General features: G+C 49.1%; 1 protein-coding gene across 1 annotated transcript in view; it reads left to right on the top strand.

The window, feature by feature from the left end:
• HCN3 (hyperpolarization activated cyclic nucleotide gated potassium channel 3) overlaps nt 1-21,292 on the top strand; it is a 52,528-nt gene that overhangs the window by 6,029 nt on the left and 25,207 nt on the right. Inside the window, exons 2-3 of the mRNA XM_060255185.1 lie at nt 11,432-11,861; nt 19,044-19,205. Of these exons, the coding sequence (XP_060111168.1) occupies nt 11,432-11,861; nt 19,044-19,205 (592 nt within the window). The remainder of the gene's footprint in view (nt 1-11,431; nt 11,862-19,043; nt 19,206-21,292) is intronic.

Raw genomic sequence — 21,292 nt, 5'->3', positions numbered from 1 at the left:
AGGGTGTTTAAATTAAAACGTTCCCATCCCAATGAATTCCCCTTCATTGTGAGCTCCAGACGTCCCATGAGTCATTGCTAACTATGTCACTGAAATGGTAGAACCCATTATTTTGAAGGTGAACCATGGGCATACAGGTGAGGTGCAGGGCCAGCCTTAGACTGTCCGGCACCCTAGACAAGGCTGAGTCACTGAGTCACATGAGGGGGGGCACCGAATTTGGCACCCTCGGAAGGCTGGCACCCTAGGCAGTTGCCTAGTATGCCCAGTGGCAGGGCTGGTGAGATGCATGCCCATGAAGCCTGCCTTATACTGAACCAGACCGTCAGCCCATCGAGGCCAGTGTTGTCTACTCAGACTGCCGGTGGCTCTCCAAGGTCTCCAGGAAGGAGATCTTTCGCATCACCCGCAACCTAATCCTTTAACTGGAGATGCCGGGAATTGAACCTGGGACCTTCTGCATGCCAAGCTGTGATTTTTCCACTGAGCCACAGCTCCTACTCTGTCTGGCTTTCCAGGATTGCAAGCTGAGGCCTTTCCCATCATTTACTGCCTGGTTTTTTAACTGGTTGAACCTGGGACCTTCTGCATGCCAAGCAGAGGATCTACCTCTAAGCCACAGCCCCTTCCCCTCGATCTCCAGTGTTCCAGGCAGAGGTCATTCCCATCACTTACTACCTGCTCCTTTGAACTGGAGATGGCAGGGATAAGAACATAAGAGAAGCCATGTTGGATCAGGCCAATGGCCCATCCAGTCCAACACTCTGAGTCACACAGTGGCCAAAATACATACACACTGTGGCTAATAGCCACTGATGGACTTCTGCTCCATATTTTTATCCAATCCCCTCTTGTAACTGGCTATGCTTGTAGCCGCCACCACCTCCCGTGGCAGCGAATTCCACATGTTAATCACCCTTTGGGTGAAGAAGTACTTCCTTTTATCCGTTTTAACCCGACTGCTCAGCAATTTCATTGAATGCCCACGAGTTCTTGTATTGTGAGAAAGGGAGAAAAGTACTTCTTTCTCTACCTTCTCCATCCCATGCATTATCTTGTAAACCTCTATCATGTCACCCCGCAGTCGACGTTTCTCCAAGCTAAAGAGCCCCAAGCGTTTTAACCTTTCTTCATAGGGATTGATCCTGGGACCTTCTGCACACCAAGCAGATGCTGCTCCACTGAGCCAGATCCCCCTCTAGGTAGCCAGATGGTCTCCATTGTCAGGCATTCCCCTTGGTTACTCAATAAACAGTCCATTTATTTCATACGATTCCATTTATTAAGAGATTCAGGTAGGTCTATGCTCAGCGACTGAGGCAAAGTATAGTTACATCATTCATATAGTTTCAGTAGAGACCAATCGCAAGCAATGATAAGCCCCCTCCCCTTTCCCCCCCATAGCGTGACTTTAGAACTTTAGTTTCTTTTCCCACAAGTTCCAAGGCTGCATTCTGATACGAATTACGAAGCAATGGCCCCTAGACATAACATCCTGGCCAGAGAACAGGTGTGCAGAGAGCTATCCTGGGAAAGGAGCAGGCCTCGGATTCAGTGAGAGCTCACAGTAGCACAGCTCCTGAACCTTTCTGAGCGTTCCACCTCCTCCTTCCCACCTTGTCCGTTGAATAGTACGTGCAGCGGCATAACGATCCCTGGATGAGCTCCACCACCTTTTTTTCTGCAAAACAACCCCTGGAAAGTAGCAACAGATAAGGGCATTGGAAAGTACAGTTTGGGGAAAGAATAATCACAGTAGTAACCAGTTATCCTTTCCATGGCGAGGCACTTGACATCTATGCTTTCAGACAATTTGGAAGTCAACAGATGCTTAAAAGCCTTTTCCCCAGGAGTGTATTGCAAACGTTCTCATTTCCAGGAGTAGAAAAGGCTGTGGGAAATCATCACAGAAACCTTAAGGTCGATTTGCAAGGTGGCAAGCTGATGACATACCAAATGCACACTTTCCCAGAGGATAAACATGGCACATAAGAACATAAGAGAAGCCATGTTGGACCAGGCCAAAGGCCCATCCAGTCCAACACTGTGTCACACAGTGGCCAAAGAAACCAGGCGCCATCAGGAGGCCCATCAGTGAGGCCAGGACACTAGAAGCCCTTGCACTGTTGCCCCCCCCCCCAAGCACCAAGAATACAGGGCAACACTTGCCCCAGACAGAGAGTTCCAACAATATGTTGTGGCTAATAGCCACGGATGGACTTCTGGTGAGTGTAGCATGTAGTCTGCATCTCAGTCCTTCTGCTTTCTCAGCCAGCATTGACAATTTAACTACGCATCTCTGTTTCTCTGAGCATTTTCCTGCTTCCATGAGGTCTAGAAACTTGGTCTGAAGAAAGGCAACTATTGTGCTGAAGCGTCTGCCACTTAACAAGACCCAAGTTGAGGATGTTTATGGATTACCCAGTAGCTGAGTCTACCTTGGCACTTTGACCGTGCCTTGTTTTGATTCACCGTAAGGTTTCCTCAGGAGAAAAACTCCATTGGTTTCCTACCGTATCTGAGCACATAAGCAGAGGATGCCAGCGAGAGGTATCCCTGGAACTGTGCCCAGCAGAAACAGGGCACTGCCAAGAAGGAATTGAGGATTTAGCTGGCAAAGAGAGGGGAATACCAGAGAGAGGGTTTCTGCGAGCTCATTCGAAATGATCCTGAGAGCTGCAAAAAAAAGAGAGAGATGGAAAATTCTAGGACATGAAGATAAACCAAGCAATCCAAGGGGAAAGTATCCATTCCTCCACCCGGGCAATAATGATATTTAAGTGACAATTGCTAATTAAATTGTTTCAACTTCTTTCGTCCATAAGCCTCTGTTACAGGGGTGGAATTCTAGCAGGAGCTCCTTTGCATATTAGGCCACACACCCCTGATGTAGCCAATCCCCCAAGAGCTTACAAGGCTCTTTTTTGTAAGCCCTTAGAGGATTGGCTACATCAGTGCGGTTTGGCCTAATATGCAAAGGAGCTCCTGTTAGAATTCCACCCCTGCTCGGTTATATTAGAGAAAGATGAAGGTGACCTTCAAATGTCCTTGGAACCATGTTTTGAGGTGGAGACATTCAAATTTCAAAGGGAAAATCCCAGTTCATCCTCTTCACTGATCTATCTTGCTCCCTTTTTGGCAATCTTCATATCAAATATGCATCCTATGAGCCAGATTTTGATTCCGCCATCAGTCTGAGATCCCCGCAATCCAGGTGGCCTATTCATTTTTTAAAAAAGCACGGCAAGAGGTAAATTTCTCTGTTCTCCCTTTACTATTTGTTTGTTTGTTTAATTTATATTCCACCTTTTCCCAGATGGGCTCAGGGTGGATAACAACATTTTAAAACAGTAAAACAATAATTAAAGGTAAAGGCAGTCCCCTGTGCAAGCACCAGTCATTTCCGACTCTGGGGTAAGGTTGCTTTCACAACGTTTTCATGGCAGACTTTTTACGGGGTGGTTTGCCATTGCCTTCCCCAAAACAATAATTAATTCAAACTGGAATCCTAGTGAAGGAGAGCCAGTTTGGTATAGTGGTTAAGTGCGTGGACTCTTATCTGGGAGAACCGGGTTTGATTCCCCACTCCTCCACTTGCACCTGCTAGCATGGTCTTGGGTCAGCCATAGCTCTGGCAGAGGTTGTCCTTGAAAGGGCAGCTGCTGTGAGAGCCCTCTCCAGCCCCACCCACCTCACAGGGTGTCTGTTGCGGGGGAGGAAGGTAAAGGAGATTATGAGCTGCTCTGAGACTCTTCGGGGTGGAGGGCGGGATATAAATCCAATATCTTCTTCATCTTCTTCTAAAACCAATCAAAGTAGACAATACAATTTGGCGACTCAGTTGGGCACATCATAATATACTAAACATGGATAGTATAAAATCAGTATTGCAGCAGAGGTGGTGTCACAGCATAGGGTCAGCCAAAGGAACGGGACATCCGCTGCCTCAACCAAAAGGCTGGTGGAATAGCTTCACCTTACAGGCCCTATGGAAAGGTAACAATTCAGTAAGGGCCTGGATCTCTGAGGGGAGCTGATTCCACCAGGCTGGGGCCAAGGCCGAAAAGGCCCTGGCTCTGGTCAAGGATAATCGGACGTCTTTCAGGCCAGGGATGGTCAGCAAATGTTGAGTACCAGATTGTAGTGTTCTCTGGGGGATATATTTCTTTCTTTATTTTTTTAAAGAAGGAAATGTTTTCAAAATAATTGTGAAGTTGCTCTGAAGCTAGATGGAAACATATTAAGGGGGCCATCACAAGCGCTAGCCAATAGGTATCATCCAAAAATAGGTTTTGTGGAGAGGTCAAGGTATGGTCGAACACAGGGCTTTTTGTAGCAGGAATTCCTTTGCATATTGAGCCACGCACCACTGATGTAGCCAATTCTCCAAGAGCTTACAGGGCTTTTCATACAGGGCCTACTGTAAGCTCCAGGAGGATTGGCTACATCAGGGGTGTGTGGCCTAATATGCAAAGGAGCTCCTTCTAGAATTCCACCCCTGTAGCCAATCCTCCAAGAGCTTACAGGGCTCTTCGCACAGGGCCTACTGTAAGCTCCAGGAAGATTGGCTACATCAGGGGTGTGTGGCCTAATATGCAAAGGAGCTCCTGCTACAAAGAAAGCCCCGTTCCTTTGCATATAAGGCCACACCCCCTGATGTAGCCAATCCTCCAAGGGCAATTTGTACAGGGCCTGCTGTAAGCTCCAGGAGGATTGGCTACATCAGGGGTGTGTGGCCTAATATGCAAAGGAGTTCCTGCTAAATAAAAAACCCTGGTGCCCACCAATATCTTTCCTGATGTCAAGTGTTTGTAGAAAGAGCAAGGGATTGGGGTGGGGGTGGGGCTCATGCCCAGTAGGGCTTCTCATTGCCTGTTGGAATTCTAATTGGATGTGCAAACAGCTGCCGAGCACTACGGTATTGGTTTTATTCTGTCCTTGATTCCTCTTTCATGTCTATTTTTAATAGTTATTCAACTTTTTTGTTTTGTATTGTATTTTTGCATTTTTATGTGTGTGTGTATATGCGTGTGTGTTTGTGGGAACCCTCTGAGGGCCTGGAGGATATTCAGAGAGATGACTGAATAAAACCTGACCCCACTTCTTGACTTCTGGCATTCCAAAGAGGTCTCCCATCCAAGACAAAGCTGACTCTGCTTAGCTTCTGAGATCTGACGAGATTGGGCTTGCCTGGGCTATCCAGGTCGGGGCAGTACTTACTCCTCTTGTCCCTCACACATGGTTGTGGTTTTGTTGTTGTGTTTGGCTCTGCCTTCCTCCCAGTTTGGTGTAAGGGGTAAGAGCAGCAGACTCTAATCTGGAGAGCAGGGTTTGAGTCCCCGCTTCTCCGCATACAGCCAGCTGGGTGACCTTGGCTCGGTCACAAGTTCTCTTGGAGCTGCTCTCTCTGATAGAGATTTTTCTGTTTGAAATTCAATTTCTGTATCTCAGACAGTTCAATGGATCGCTGGATCGAAATAACACTCGAGAGGCTTTTAGTATGAAAGCAAAAATATATTCATTACTACAAGGGAATGGGGAACTGGGAGAAAAAAGAACCAAGCACTAAGAAACTACATCTTGCAATGGGGAAAACATGGCTAAGAGTGGGAAGACTGAGAGGAGACTTCCCCTTTCTTCTTGACCTTTTGCTGACTTATCTCTTGATTGGCAGGGAGCCAGGATCTTCTTCCTAGGTCATGCAATAGGGAAACAGGGACAGTATCAACCCAATAACGACTGGAACTTTAGAACATTGCAAAGGACGTGCAGAACAGGTAGAAAATTCCAATGCTCTTACGAGCTCTTCTCTCAGAGCCCTTTCAGACCCACCTGCCTCACAGGATGTCTGTTGTGGAGAGAGGAAGGGAAGGAATTGTAAGCTGCTCTGAGACTCTGAATGAAGGACAGGGTATAAATAATCCTTCTTCTTCTTTTCCTCCTCCTGCTCCTCCCTGTTGTTGGCCCTCCCAAGAAACTGGTTGCAGGATGCTGGACTAGATGGACCCTCACTGGTCTGATCCAGCAGGGCTCTTCTGATGTTCTTCTGAGGGAAAGGCCTCGGCCTCCCTGCCCTGTTGTTGGCCCTCCAGAGGAACTGGTTGAGGCTACTGTGTGAGACAGGAGGCTGGACTAGATGGACCCTCACTGCTCTGATCCAGCAGGGCTCTTCTGATGTTCTTCTAAGGGGAAGGCCTCGGCCTCTCTGCCCTGTTGTTGGCCCTCCAGAGGAACTGGTTGAAGCCGCTTTGTGAGACAGGATGCTGGACTAGATGGACCCTCACTGGTCTGATCCAGCAGGGCTCTTCTGATGTTCTTATAAGCGGAAGGCCTCAGCCTCTCTGCCCTGTTGTTGGTCCTTCAGAGGAACTGGTTGAGGCCACTGTGTGAGGCAGGAGGCTGGACTAGATGGACCCTCACTGCTCTGATCCAGCAGGGCTCTTCTGATGTTCTTCTAAGGGGAAGGCCTCGGCCTCTCTGCCCTGTTGTTGGTCCAGAGGAACTGGTTGAGGCCACTGTGTGAGGCAGGAGGCTGGACTAGATGGACCCTCACTGGTCTGATCCAGCAGGGCTCTTCTGATGTTCTTATGAGGGGAAGGCCTCGGCCTCTCTGCCCTGTTGTTGGTCCAGAGGAACTGGTTGAGGCCACTGTGTGAGGCAGGAGGCTGGACTAGATGGACCCTCACTGGTCTGATCCAGCAGGGTTCTTCTGATGTTCTTATGAGGGGAAGGCCTCACCCTCTGTGCCCTGTTGTTGGTCCTCCAGATGAACTGGTTGAGGCCACTGTGTGAGGCAGGAGGCTGGACTAGATGGACCCTCACTGGCCTGATCCAGCAGGGCTCTTCTGATGTTCTTATCAGAGGAAGGCCTAAGCTTCTCTGCCCTTCTGTTGGCCCTCCAGAAGAACTAGCTGGCTACTGTGTGAGACAGGATGCTGGACTAGATGCTACGTCACCTTTTTTTTTTTTTTACACTGGTCTGATCTAGCAGAGCTTTTCTTACATTCATAAAAGCGGAAGGCCTCCAGCCTCTCAGCCCTGTTGTTGGTCCTCCAGAGGAACTGGGTGAGACCACTCTGTGAGGTAGCATGCTGGACTTGACGGACCTCTGGTCTGATCCAGCAAGGCCCTTCTGAATTTCCTATGAAGGGAAGGCCTCAGCCTCTCTGTCGGACTGTCCTGTTGTTGGCCCTCCAGAGGAACTGGTTGAGGCCACTGTGAGAGACAGGATGCTGGATGAGATGGACCCTCACTGGTCTGATCCAGCAGGGCTGTTCTGATATTCTTATGAGAAGGCCTCAACCTCTCTGCCCTGTTGTTGGCTCTCCAGAGGAACTGGTTGAGGCCACTGTGTGAGACAGGAGGCTGGACTTGATGGACCCTCACTGGTCTGATCCAGCAGGGCTCTTCTGATGTTCTTATGAGGGGAAGGCCTCGGCCTCTCTGCCCTTTTGTTGGCCCTCCAGAGGAACTGGTTGAGGCCACTGTGTGAGGCAGGATGCTGGACTAGATGGACCCTCACTGGTCTGATCCAGCAGGGCTCTTCTGATGTTCTTATGAGGGGAAGGCCTCAGCCTCTCTGCCCTGTTGTTGGCCTTCCAGAGGAATTGGTTGAGGCCACTGTGTGAGACAGGAGACTGGACTAGATGGATCCTCACTGGTCTGATCCAGCAGGGCTCTTCTGATGTTCTTCTGAGGGGAAGGCCTCGGCCTCTCTGCTCTGTTGTTGGCCCTCCAGAGGAACTGGTTGAGGCCACTGTGTGAGACAGGAGGCTGGACTAGATGGACCCTCATTGGTCTGATCCAGCAGGGCTCTTCTGATGTTCTTATGAAGGGAAGGCCTTGGCCTCTCCGCCCTGTTGTTGGCCCTCCAGAGGAACTGGTTGAGGCCACTGCGTGAGGCAGGATGCTGGACTAGATGGACCTTCACTGGTCTGATCCAGCAGGGCTCTTCTGATGTTCTTATGAAGGGAAGGCCTTGGCCTCTCCGCCCTGTTGTTGGCCCTCCAAAGGAACTGGTTGAGGCCACTGCGTGAGGCAGGATGCTGGACTAGATGGACCTTCACTGGTCTGATCCAGCAGGGCTCTTCTGATGTTCTTATGTGTTCTTTCAACGTTGAGATGCTGAGGACTGAACCTGGAAGCTTCTGCATGCTGTGCATATTCTCTTCCACTGAGTCAAGGCCCCTGATTCACATTTGCATTGTATTTGACTCCAGGGCTGGCTTATTGATCCCTGGCAGATGGCACGTTACAAAGCGCTGGTTTTTGACCTTGTTCAGGAGATCAAACTTTAAAACACGATTAAAGCATCGTTTATCACTTAATGATCTTTAGTCAATAAACACATGGCTTCTCCCTGTATTAACTCTCAGAGCCCTTAGCAGGCAATGGGGAAGCAAACCTGGAGCCAATTCACAAAGCAAATTCTCATTTATATATAAATTGTAGGAATGAGGGATCTCTTTGAAGATATTTCTAATCCATTTGCCTTTTGAGCTATGCATTTAGTTCCTGAATACTCTGCTTGAATATATGCGAATAAAAGAAATGTTTGGTATAGCGGTTTGAGCAGGGATGTCAAACATGCCGAATCAGGCTCTCGGAGGGCTCCTATCAGGCTCTCGAGCAACTGGCTGTCATCTGCTTCCTTCTCCCTTTCTCTTGCTTCCTCCTGCATAACAGTCATACAGGAGCTACAGAGCAAAACCTCTGTTTTCTCCATTGGCTGAGGCTCCTCCCTTGGGGATAAGGCGAGGGGAAGAGCTTGCTTTGCCAGGCTCTCTCAGTTACAGCAGAGCTACTGAGCCAAGCCTCTCTTCCTTCTATTGGCTGATCCCCGCCCCCAGTCCCCTGCGGAAGGAAGGAAAGAACCAGAGCTTCCTTTGCCCAGTTCCCTAGATCTCATGGGAAGAATACAAAGAAAGCATCTTTAAGACCGCTAAATATATATATTTGTGTTTATATATTTAAATATATATGTGTTTGTTTGTGTTCTTTATAAAATCTATATCTCTGCTATCTAATCTTAAATAGGTACACACATGGCCCGGCCCGACATGGCTCAGCCCAACCCGACATGGCCCGGTCCAACAAGGTCTCATTTATGTCAGATCTGGCCCTCATAACAAATGAGCTCGACACCCCTGGGTTAGAGTATCGGACTAGAATCTGGGGACTCAGATTCGAATCTCCACTCTGCCATGGGATGCTCACTGGTGGACCTTGGGCCAGTCACACACGCTCACCTACCTCACAGGATTGTTGTGAGCAGGGCTTTTTTGGAGCAGGCATGCACAGGGGATGCAGTTCCAGCTGGCTTGGCATCAGGGGGTGTGGCCTAATATGCAAATGAGTTCCTGCTGGGCTTTCCCGTCAAAACAGTCCTGTGTGAAACAGTGGTGATGACAGGGGGTGTGGCCTAATATGTTGACAGGTTAGAATGGATTAAAGGAAGTACTTCTTTACCCAAAGGGTGATGAACACATGGAATTCACTGCCACAGGAGGTGGTGGCAGCTATAAGCATAGCCAGCTTCAAGTGGGGATTGGATCAAGATATGGAGCAGAGGTCCATCAGTGGCTATTAGCCACAGTATATAGTTGGAACTCTGTCTGGGGCAAGTGATGCTCTATATTCTTGGTGCTTGGGGAGTGGGAATAGTGGGAGGGCTTCTAGTGTCCTCGCCCCACTGTTGGGACCTGGGCTTTTTGGCCACTGTGTGACAGAGTGTTGGACTGGATCAATCAGCTTGATCCAACATGGCTTCTCTTATGTTCTAATCACTTTTTTCTTCACCTGTTTTTTCCCTGATGATATGTGGGAGGCTTTTTTAAATGAAATAAAAGCCCTTCCACTCCTTGTAGTCTTTGGACAAGAGCAGTAATGGTCCCTTGAACATAAGAACATAAGAGAAGCCATGTTGGATCAGGCCAATGGCCCATCCAGTCCAACACTCTGTGTCACACAGTGGCCCAAAAAATTACATATATATACACACATACTGTGGCTAATAGCCACTGATGGACCTCTGCTCCATATTTTTATCTAACCCCCTCTTGAAGCTGGCTTTGCTTGTAGCCGCCACCACCTCCTGTGGCAGTGAATTCCACAAGTTAATCACCCTTTGGGTGAAGAAGTACTTCCTTTTATCTGTTTTAACCTGACTGCTCAGCAATTTCATCAAATGCCCATGAGTTCTTGTATTGTGAGAAAGGGAGAAAAGTACTTCTTTCTCTGCTTTCTCCATCCCACACATTATCTTGTAAACCTCTATCATGTCATCCCGCAGTTGATGTTTCTCCAAGCTAAAGAGCCCCAAGCATTTTGACCTTTCTTCATAGGGAAAGTGTTCCAACCCTTTAATCATTCTAGTTGCCCTTTTCTGGACTTTTTCCAATGCTATAATATCCTTTTCGAGGTGCAGTGACCAGAATTACACACAGTATTCCAAATGAGACCGCACCATCGATTTATACAGGGGCATTATGATACTGGCTGATTTGTTTTCAGTTCCCTTCCTAATAATTCCCAGCATGGTGTTGGCCTTTTTTATTGCAATCGCACACTGTCTTGACATTTTCAGTGAGTTATCTACCATGACCCCAAGATCTCTCTCTTGGTCAGTCTCTGCCAGTTCACACCCCATCAACTTGTATTTGTAGCTCGGATTCTTGGCCCCAATATGCATTACTTTGCACTTGGCCACATTGAATCTCATCTGCCACATTGACGCCCACTCACCCAGTCTCAAAAGATCCCTTAAGAGTGCCTCACAATCCTCTCTGGTTCTCACCACCCTGAACAATTTAGTGTCATCTGCAAACTTGGCCACTTCACTGCTCACTCCCAACTCCAAATCATTGGGTAGGGACTGTCAGACTCTGGCCAGTCTTGTGATTATTGTGAAGAACATAAGAGAAGCCATGTTGGATCAGGCCAATGGCCCATCCAGTCTAACACTCTGTGTCACACAGTGGCCAAAAAAACCCAAGTGCCATCAAGAGGTCCACCAGTGGGGCTAGAAGCCCTCCCACTTTGCCCCCCCCCATGCACAAGAATACAGAGCATCAATGCCCCAGACAGAGTTCCAACAATAAGCTGTGGCTAATAGCCACTGATGGACCTCTGCTCCATATGCTTATCCATTCCCCTCTTGAAGCTGGCTATGCTTGTAGCTGCCACCACCTCCTGTGGCAGTGAATTCCACATGTTAATCACCCTTTGGGTGAAGAAGTACTTCCTTTTATCCGTTCTAACTCGACTGCTCAGCAATTTCATTGAATGTCCACAAGTTCGTGTATTGTGAGAAAGGGAGAAAAGTACTTCTTTCTCCCAGACTTCTGACCAACTGGGGAAGTGGCAGAGGCAACCTATATTTCACTGTGGTTTCTTCCACAAAGATGACTGCCGTTTGACTTCTGTTTCACAGGTTCTACTGGGACTTGATCATGTTGTTGCTGATGGTGGGGAATTTGATCATCCTGCCGGTGGGGATCACGTTCTTCAAAGACGAAAACACGCCGCCGTGGATCGTCTTCAACGTCCTCTCAGACACCTTCTTCCTGGCCGACCTGGTGCTGAACTTCCGCACGGGCATCGTGGTGGAGGACAACACGGAGATCATCCTGGACCCTCACACCATCAAGATGAAGTATCTCAAGAGCTGGTTTCTGGTGGACTTTGTCTCCTCCATCCCTGTCGACTACATCTTCCTCATCGTAGACCTGGAGACCCAGGTGGATTCCGACGTCTACAAAACGGCACGGGCCTTGCGCATTGTCCGCTTCACCAAGATTCTCAGCCTGCTGCGCCTCCTTCGCCTCTCCCGCCTCATCCGATACATCCACCAGTGGGAAGAGGTGGGTCTATGTCAGGCCCACCCCATTCTTCTAGTTATTTAGAACACGTCTGCCCAGCATTCCGAGTAAATTTATGGCTAGAATTCTGAACAGTCTAAAATGACCCCCAAGAGGGGACTGGATGAATATGGAGCAGAGGTCCATCAATGGCTATTAGCCCCAAGGTATTGATGGAACTCTCTGTCTGGGGCAGTAATGCTCTGTATTCTTGGTGCTTGTGGGGGGCAACAGTGGGAGGGCTTCTAGTGTCCTGGCCCCACTTGTGAACCTCTTGATGACACCTGGTTTAATTGGCCACAGTGTGACAGTGTGTTGGTCTGGATGGGCCATTGACCTGATCTAACATGGCTTCTCTTATGTTCTTATGGCCACTGTGTGACACAGAGTGTTGGACTGGGTGGGCCACTGGCCTGACCCAACATGGCTTCTCTTATGTTCCTATGGCCACTGTGTGACACAGAGTGTTGGACTGGGTGGGCCACTGGCCTGATCTAACATGGCTTCTCTTATGTTCTTATGGCCACTGTGTGACACAGAGTGTTGGACTGGATGGGCCATTGGCCTGATCCAACATGGCTTCTCTTATGTTCTTATGGCCACTGTGTGACACAGAGTGTTGGACTGGATGGGCCACTGGCCTGATCCAACATGGCTTCTCTTATGTTCTTATGGGCACTGTGTGACACAGAGTGTTGGACTGGATGGGCCATTGCCCTGATCCCAACATGGATTCTCTTATGTTCTTATGTGCAACATACCTTCTATCTACTACTGCCAAGTATTCAGGTCAGATTCCAACAAACTCTCGTAGCGAACTTCCTTTTTAGAGATTAAAGGAGCTGGCCTTTAAATCAGTGGGTATTTTTCAGCTATGCTTGAGCCCCATCCTCTCTCCTGAAACACAGAAACCAAAACAACAGCTAACAACCCCACTCCTCTTAAAATTAGTCTTTTTTGTTGTCAAAAAGGGGGTTTTTTTTAGGTTTTAGTCTTTCAGTACTTAGTATTAGCCAAAGGCAGGGGTGGAATTCTAGCAGGAGCTCCTTTGCATATTAGGCCACACACCCCTGCTGTAGCCAATCCTCCTAGAGTTTACAGTAGGCCCTGTTCTAAGAGCCCTGTAAGCTCTTGGAGGATTGGCTACATCAAGGGTGTGTGGCCTAATATGCAAAGGAGATCCTGCTACAAAAAAAAAGCTCTGCTTCAGACCAACACAGCTACCTCACCAGCATCAGTCTTCAGGGGAAAGTGGCATTGTCAGTGGAATGGATCCGTAGGATCCGACCTCATCCGCTGCGATGGATACGCAGGCTGCCTCTCTTTGCCGTCATCTCAGAGGAAAGCGTGAGGGAATTGCCGCTGCTTCACATTCTTGCAGACGCTGATACAGAGCAAGCGGCAGACGCTGTAGCAATCGAGTGCCCTCGGCTGGCAGAACTGGCATATAGAACTGGCGAAAGCAGAGTATGATTGTTAAGGCTGTCCCCCTCTGCAACTGTTGTTCAGAGGGTAGACTGCCTCTGAATATGGGGGCCCCATTTAGCCAGCTTGCTGCCTGTGCAAGACTCTCCTCTTCCATGAAGATGTAAATAGTCTCCGATGCAAAAACATTTCCCCCTGATGCGAGGAGTGTGGAAATCCACAACAGCAGGTTATCTGCACTCAGGGATGGAATTCTAGCAGGAGCTCCTTTGCATATTAGGCCACACACCCCTGATGTAGCCAATCCTCCAAGAGCTTATGAAAAAAGAGCCTTGTAAGCTCTTGGAGGATTGACTACATCAGGGGTGTGTGGCCTGATATGCAAAAGAGTTCCTGCTGCTAGAAGTCCACTCCTGTCTGCAATACAAATCTTTCTCCCGTTTGGCATTGGTTGAAAAGCTATGGTTTCTTTGCAAGGTTCAGAGGGTAGCTGTTTTGGTCTGTAGTGGAACAGCTAGATTTGAATCCAGCAGCACCTTAAGAGACTGACAAGATTTGGGGGGGGGGGGGGTGAGCTCTCGCAAGTTGAGGCTGACAAAGGGAGCTTTGACTCTCGAAAGCTTATGCCCAAAAAATCGTGTCTGTCTCTAAGATCATGAGAACATCAGACGAGCCCTGCTGGATCAGATCAGTGGTCCATCTAGTCCAGCTTCTTGTCTCAGTCAGTCCCTCTGGCAGAGAGTCCAAGGCCTTCCCCTCATAAGTATATCAGAAGAGCCCTGCTGGATCAGACCAGTCAGGGTTCATCTTGTCCAGCATCCTATCTCACACAGAGGCCTCAACCAGTTCCTCTGGAGGGCCAACAACAGGGCAGAAAGGCAGAGGTTTTTCCCTGAGCCAGTTTGGTGTAGTGGTTGTGCACGGACTCTTATCTGGAGAACCAGGTTCGATTCCCCACTCCTCTACATGCACCTGCTGATGTGGCCTCTTGAGTTGGTAACAAATGCTCACAAAGCTGTTCCTCTCAAGTGCAGTTTCTATCAGAGCTCTCTCAGCTCTACCTACTTCACAGGGTAAATGTTTGTGTTTTTTTGGGGGGGGGGGAGGAAAGGAGATTGTAAGCCACACTGGGATTCCTTCCGGTAGTAAAGGGTGGGGTGGGTATAAGATCCAATCGCCTCTTCCTCCTCCTCTTCTTCTTCATCATCTTCTAAGAGCCCTGCTGGATCAGACCAGTAAGAATCCAACTAGCCCAATATCCTGCCTCACACAGTGGCCTCAACCAGTTCCTCTGGAGGGCCAACAACAGGGCAGAGAGGCCAAGGCCTTCCCCTCAGAAGAACATCAGAAGAGCCCTGCTTGGTCAGACCAGTGAGGGTCCATCTAGTCCAGCATCCCATCTCATACAGTGGCCAACCGGTTTCTCTGGAGGTCCCAGTCCTGGATTAACCAAGAAGCAAAATGAGCACATGTTTAGGGCACCAACGAAAGGGGTTGAATTTGGTTATTTGGGTTTTTTTGCAGACATTGCTTACTGCTTATTAGTCTTAAATAAATATTTTTTTTAAAAAAAGTTTATATTTAATATAGTTGTGGGGTTGTGTTATAGCTTCAAGAAGGTGTTATAGCTTCAAGAGATATAGTTGTGTTATAGCTTCAAGAGGGGATTGGATCAACATATGGAGCAGAGGTCCATCAGTGGCTATTAGCCACAGCGTATTGTTGGAACTCTCTGTCTGGGGCAGTGATGCTCTGTATTCTTGGTGCTTGGGGGGAGAGGAGGACACAGTCGGAGGGCTTCTAGTGTCCTGGCCCCACTGATGGACCTCCTGATGGCACCTGGAGTGACACAGACATAGACTGGATGGGCCACTGGCCTGATCCAACATGGCTTCTCTTATGTTCTTATGTTTATGAAGTCTGGCCTGGAAGAAAACGGAATGTTCAGTCTCTTATTTCACCTTCAGCACTTATGGAGTGTTCGTGTCTTGATAAGCCCATGGAAGGGCTGAGGGGCGCCATTGTTGGGCTGTTGGCCTTAATCTCGCCCCGGGAAGTCCAGCAACAGGGCAGAGAGGCCGAGATCTTTTCCTGATGTTGCCTCCTGGCACTGAGATCCAGAGGCTGAGTGCCTCCGAACACGGAGATGCTACTGGACCCGGATCTGAGTTTCTTTGTAAGAATCAGTGCTGGGGCGAGGGGGGGGGCTGTAGTTTTATGCAGAAGCCAGGAATTGTGTGTAGAGGGGGATCCTCTTGCCCCCAGAGAGTTAGAATCTACCAGGGGTGTCGAACTCATTTGTTTTGAGGGCCGGATTTGACATTAATGAGACCTTGAGGGGGCGGGCCATGTCAGGTCGAGCCAAGCCTTGTTAGGTCAGGCCATGTGTGTACCTATTTAAGATTAGGTAGCAGAGATATAAATTTTATAAAGAACACAGACAAACACAAATGTATTTTTTAAAAAATTAAAAACACGTTTAAAACGTTAGCACCCATTGGTCTTAAGGATGCTTTCTTTGTATTTCTCCCATGGGATCCAGGGAACTGGGCAAAGGAAGCTCTAGCTCTTTCCTTCTTTTCCCAGAGGACTCAGGGAGGAGCCTCCGCCAATTGAGAAAATAGAGGTTTTGCTCTGTAGCTCCTGTACAATAGAACAAGCCTCGCAAAGCAAGCTGTGATGCAGAAGGAAGCAAGAGAGAGGGAGAAGGAAGCAGATGACAGCCAGTTGCTTGGGGGCCTGATAGGAGCTCTTTGGGGGCCTGATTTGGCCCCCGAACTGCAAGTTTGACACCCCTGATCAACACAGTCCCTGATTGGGAGCCAGTGTCCCAGAGCAGGGTAGACTCAGGCTGTAGAAACCGAGGGCGACAAAGCAGGGACACTTCTCTCTGAATCAGAGTCTCAGAGTGGCTTACAATCTCTTTTATCTTCTCCCCCCACAACAGACACCCTGTGAGGTGGGTGGGGCTGAGAGGGCTCTTCCAGCTGCTGCCCTTTCAAGGACAACCTCTGCCAGAGCTATGGCTGACCCAAGGCCATTCCAGCAGGTGCAAGTGGAGGAGTGGGGAATCAAACCCAGTTCTCCCAGATAAGAGTCCGCACACTTCACCGCTACACCAAACAAGAGGCCCAAGAGGCACAGTCAAGCAGGAGTTCAGAAATCACCAGCGGTATCAGGGTCAGGTGCTGGGGTCATGGCGTCTCTGGAATGTTGATGAGTTGTTCCCCGCAGCCTGAGCTGTCAGAAGTCCTCTGTTTAATGGGTAGTTCACAGCTGGGTCTGGTATTAAACTTGCAGGGGAGCTGTCTGTTTGGCTCACTAGCCCCAGGTGCTCCTACTGACTTGGTAAATGCCAGGCTCCGAGGTGCATGCATGCACTCCATCTCTTCTTGAGGAGCGCCCCCTTGCCCAGACTGCCCGGAGGTATGGGTTAGGTTGTCACCAATATGCTGATGACACCCAGCTCTATCTACTCATGGACGGCCAGCCTGACTGTGTCCCAGAAAATCTGGACCTGGCGTTACAAGCCGTGGCTAGATGGCTCAGGCTGAGTAGATTGAAACTAAACCCAGCGAAGACAGAGGTCCTTTGCTTGGGTCGACGTGCTCCGGGAAGGGAAATTCCCCTACCAGCCTTTGACGGTGCGCCACTGACAATGGCACACAGGGTCAAGAGCTTGGGGGTACTATTGGAGCCTGCCCTGACGATGGAGGCCCAAATAGCAGCCACTGCTAAGTCCGCATTCTTTCATCTTAGGCGGGCGAGGCGGCTGGCCCCTCTCCTGGAACGCGACGATCTGGCAACAGTGATCCATGCAACGGTCACCTCAAGGTTGGACTACTGTAATGCCCTCTACATGGGGCTGCCCCTGTGCCGAACCCGGAAGTTGCAGCTAGTGCAGAATGCCGCCGCCCGGCTGTTATTAAGGCTCCCCAGGTGGGAGCACATTCAGCCGGGGCTCCGGGGACTGCACTGGCTGCCAATAATATACCGGGTTCGGTACAAGGTGCTGGTTATTATCTTTAAAGCCCTATATGGCCTAGGACCTGCCTACCTTAGGGACCGTCTCTCCCCACATGTTCCCCAGCGAGTGCTTAGATCTGGTTCTCAAAATCTACTAACAATCCCCAGGACGAAGGAGGCCCGTCTGAAGTCAACCAGGGACAGGGCCTTTTCGATTACAGCCCCTTGCTGGTGGAACCAGCTACCGGAAGAGGTGAGGGCCCTGCGGGACCTTGGGCAGTTCCACAGGGCCTGTAAGACAGTCCTCTTCCGGTTGGCATATAACTGACCGGTACCTGAAAAACCCCAAAGGAAGGTTTTAGGATAGCACATTGATAGATCGTTTTCTTGTTTTAACTACTGTAAACTATTTAATGTATTTTAATATTCATTAATCTTATTGTTAGAATTTTATGTTGTGAGCCGCCCTGAGCCGCCTCGGTGGGGAGGGCGGGATGTAAATCGAATAAAATGAAATTAAATGAAAATGAGCTCCAAGCGTGCCCATCACCTTCTGCGTTCCCTTGATTCTGGGGCAAGGGGAGGCAAGGCAGTCTTTTGCCACAGGAGGTGGTGGCAGCTACAAGCATAGCCAGCTTCAAGAGAGGGTTGGATAAACATATGGAGCACAAGGCCATCAGTGGCTATTAGCCACAGCGTATTGTTGAAACTCTCTGTCTGGGGCAAGTGATGCTCTGTATTCTTGCTGCTTGGGGAGGGACAGTGGGAGGGCTTCTAGTGCCCTGGCCCCACTGATGGACCTCCTGATGGCACTTGGTTTATTTGGTCACTGTGTGACACAGGCTGTTGGACTGGATGGGCCATTGGCCTGATCCAACATGGCTTCTCTTATGTTCTTATGGCCACTGTGTGACACAGAGTGTTGGACTGGATGGGCCATTGGCCTGATCCAACATGGCTTCTCTTATGTTCTTATGGCCACTGTGTGACACAGAGTGTTGGACTGGATGGGCTATTGACCTGATCCAACATGGCTTCTCTTATGTTCTTATGGCCACTGTGTGACACAGAGTGTTGGACTGGATGGGCCATTGGCCTGATCCAACATGGCTTCTCTTATGTTCTTATGGTCACTGTGTGACACAGAGCGTTGGACTGGATGGGCCATTGACCTGATCCAACATGGCTTCTCTTATGTTCTTATGGCCACTGTGTGACACAGAGCGTTGGACTGGATGGGCCATTGACCTGATCCAACATGGCTTCTCTTATGTTCTTATGGCCACTGTGTGACACAGAGTGTTGGACTGGATGGGCCATTGGCCTGATCCAGCATGGCTTCTCTTATGTTCTTATGTTCCATCCTGAAGCCTGGGTCGTTGGCTCGCTGCAGAGGCAACCCTGACAGGGGTGGTAACAGGCTCAGCTGGCTGGGCATCAGCTGGGAATGCCAAGCTCCCAGGTTGGGCGGGGTTTTCCCCACCCTGGAGATTCCCAACTCGCTGGCCTGCATTGGGCCGGCAGGGGGGATCCTCCCCCCGACGTCACCAGCACGATGACGTTACTCGCAGTGACATCGTCGCGCTGGCAACATTGCACCCAGCCGCTCTAGGAGCTTCTGGGGAAACTCTATGGTTTTCCTGGACGCTCTAGCAATTTGGGAGGGAAAACTCTATGGTACCTCTTGTAGGAGAAGCCGGTTTGAAATTGGTTTTCAAAGCACAGGGTGGGGAGGGTGAGGCTTCCAGGTCCCTGCCTCCTCCTCACGTGCCCATTTTTGTGCCCGTCGTCCAGATCTTCCACATGACCTACGACCTGGCAAGCGCCGTGGTCCGGATCTTCAACCTCATCGGCATGATGCTGCTGCTGTGCCACTGGGACGGGTGCTTGCAGTTTCTGGTCCCGATGCTGCAGGATTTCCCAGAGGACTGCTGGGTCTCCATCAACCACATGGTGGTGAGTTCCCCATCCCTGATATTGACAGCCGTGGCCAGATTTCGGTGGACGGAGGTGGGGCATCCTTATCCTGGAGGCGGGCCATAGAGCTTGTTTATTTCTTTCCCCTTGTAGCAGGCGCCTCAAATATCACATCCTTCTGCTGTGGATCCAGCATCTTGGGGTGTGTATTTGTTTGATTCAAAATATACATGAGCCACCTTTCTACCTTGCAGGAATTGCTTACGCCGCAGATGCAATTAAAATATATAAAGACCCACAAATCAAAACCAACAATTTAAAAGTGCTGGTAGGCAGGAGAACGAAAAGGAATCAAATGTCATCATGAAAAGAAACCATCTTCTGCTGCCTTCTAAAGGGGGCCAGGCTCACATCCCTGGAGAGGTCATTCCAAAACTGTGGGGCTGCCACCGAAAAGGCCCTTTCTCATGTACCCACCAAACAGATTTCTTTGGTCAATGCAGGACTTTTTTTGTAGCAGGAACTCCTTTGCATATTAGGCCACACACCCCTGTGTCGCCAATCCTCCAAGAGTTTACAGGGCTCTTAGCACAGGCCTACTGTAAGCTCCAGGAAGACTGGCTACATCAGTGGGGGTGTGGCCTAATAGGCAAATGAGTTCCTTCTACAAAAAAAAAATCCCTGGGTCAATGGGACACTTAAGAGGGCCTTTTCTCTATTGTAGCTCTGGGGAATGTCTTGCACAAGGCGGTTCAGAGGATTGTAGTCTATACTGCTGCATAGAGCTTGTTGTAAGTAGGATCACTAAAGTAATTCCTGCACCATTAATGCAGGGGTGTCAAACTCATTTGTTATAAGGGCCGGATCTAATATAAATGAGACCTTGTCGGGCGGGGCCATGTCAGGCCGGGCCATGTGTGTTCCTATTTTAGATTAGGTAGCAGAGATATAAAATTTATAAAGGACACAAACACAATTAAAGCTTTTTTTTTTTTTTTTACAAAAAGCTTAAAATAAAACATGTTTAAAATATTAGCACTCATTTGTCTTAAAGGTGCTTTCTTTGTATTCCTGCCATGGGATCCAGGGAACTGGGTAAACGAGGCTCTGGCTCTTTCCTTCCTTCCCCAGGGGACCAGGAGGGGGAGGAGCCTCAGCCAATAGAAGGAAGAGAGGCTTGGCTCAGTAGCTCTGAGAGAGCCTGTCAAAGCAAACTCTGCCTCCCCCCCTTTCCTCCCCAAGGGAGGAGCCTCAGCTAATGGAGAAAATAGAGCTCGCTCCTGTGCGATTGAGCAAGGCTTACAAAGCACAATGAGATGCAGAAGGAAGCAAGAGAGAGGGAGAAGGAAGCAGACGACAGCCAGTTGCTCGGGGGCCTGATAAGATCCCTCTGGGGGCCTGATTCAGCCCCCGGGCCGCATGTTTGACACCCTAAGTTTAATGGTTCAAATGCATATTTATGCTGTGTTTCGGTTCTTTCTGGTGGTTCCGGACTTCTAGAATCCTAATGCTCTGGTTACAGAATATCCCATTTCGTCGACTGAACTACCTCATGATGATGTGCAATCCATGTTGCGTCCCTGTAAGAAAGGGGGCCTATAAATGCATAAATAATTTTTTGAAAAATCTTAGTTCCTAGGCAGAAATGTATGGGAGAAGATGTAAGGATGCCATATGGTTGTCTCTGTGTCCAGATTAGGGAAAGAGGCTTGCCTGTCGGCTACCTCGATCCAGAGATTGTATCCTACTTGAACATTTTGTGAGAAACAAATCCAGGCGGCTCCAGCCTTCCATTGTATTAGCCTGGGAATTTTTTTTTTTAATAGCAGGACCTCCTTTGCATATTAGGCCACACACCCCTGATGTAGCCAGTCCTCCAAGAGCTTACAGGGCTCTTCTTACAGGGCCTACTGTAAACTCTTGGAGGATTGGCTGCTTCAAGGGGCTGTGACCTAATATGCAAAGGAGCTCCTGCTACAGAAAAAGCACCCTGTATTAGCCAGTGGGTTGCATCTCCCAGATTTGTTCCACTAACAATAGGGTTTTCTTTTGTGTCAAGAAGACTTCTGTTCAGGGCTTTTTTTGTAGCAGGAGCTACTTTGCATATTAGGCCACCCCTCCCTGAT

Source organism: Heteronotia binoei, chromosome 1 (genome assembly GCF_032191835.1).
Source record: "Heteronotia binoei isolate CCM8104 ecotype False Entrance Well chromosome 1, APGP_CSIRO_Hbin_v1, whole genome shotgun sequence".
NCBI classification, from domain to species: Eukaryota; Metazoa; Chordata; class Lepidosauria; order Squamata; family Gekkonidae; genus Heteronotia; species Heteronotia binoei.
The sequence above is the reverse complement of the archived record's forward strand: the minus strand, read 5'-3'. Positions and strand labels throughout refer to the sequence as shown.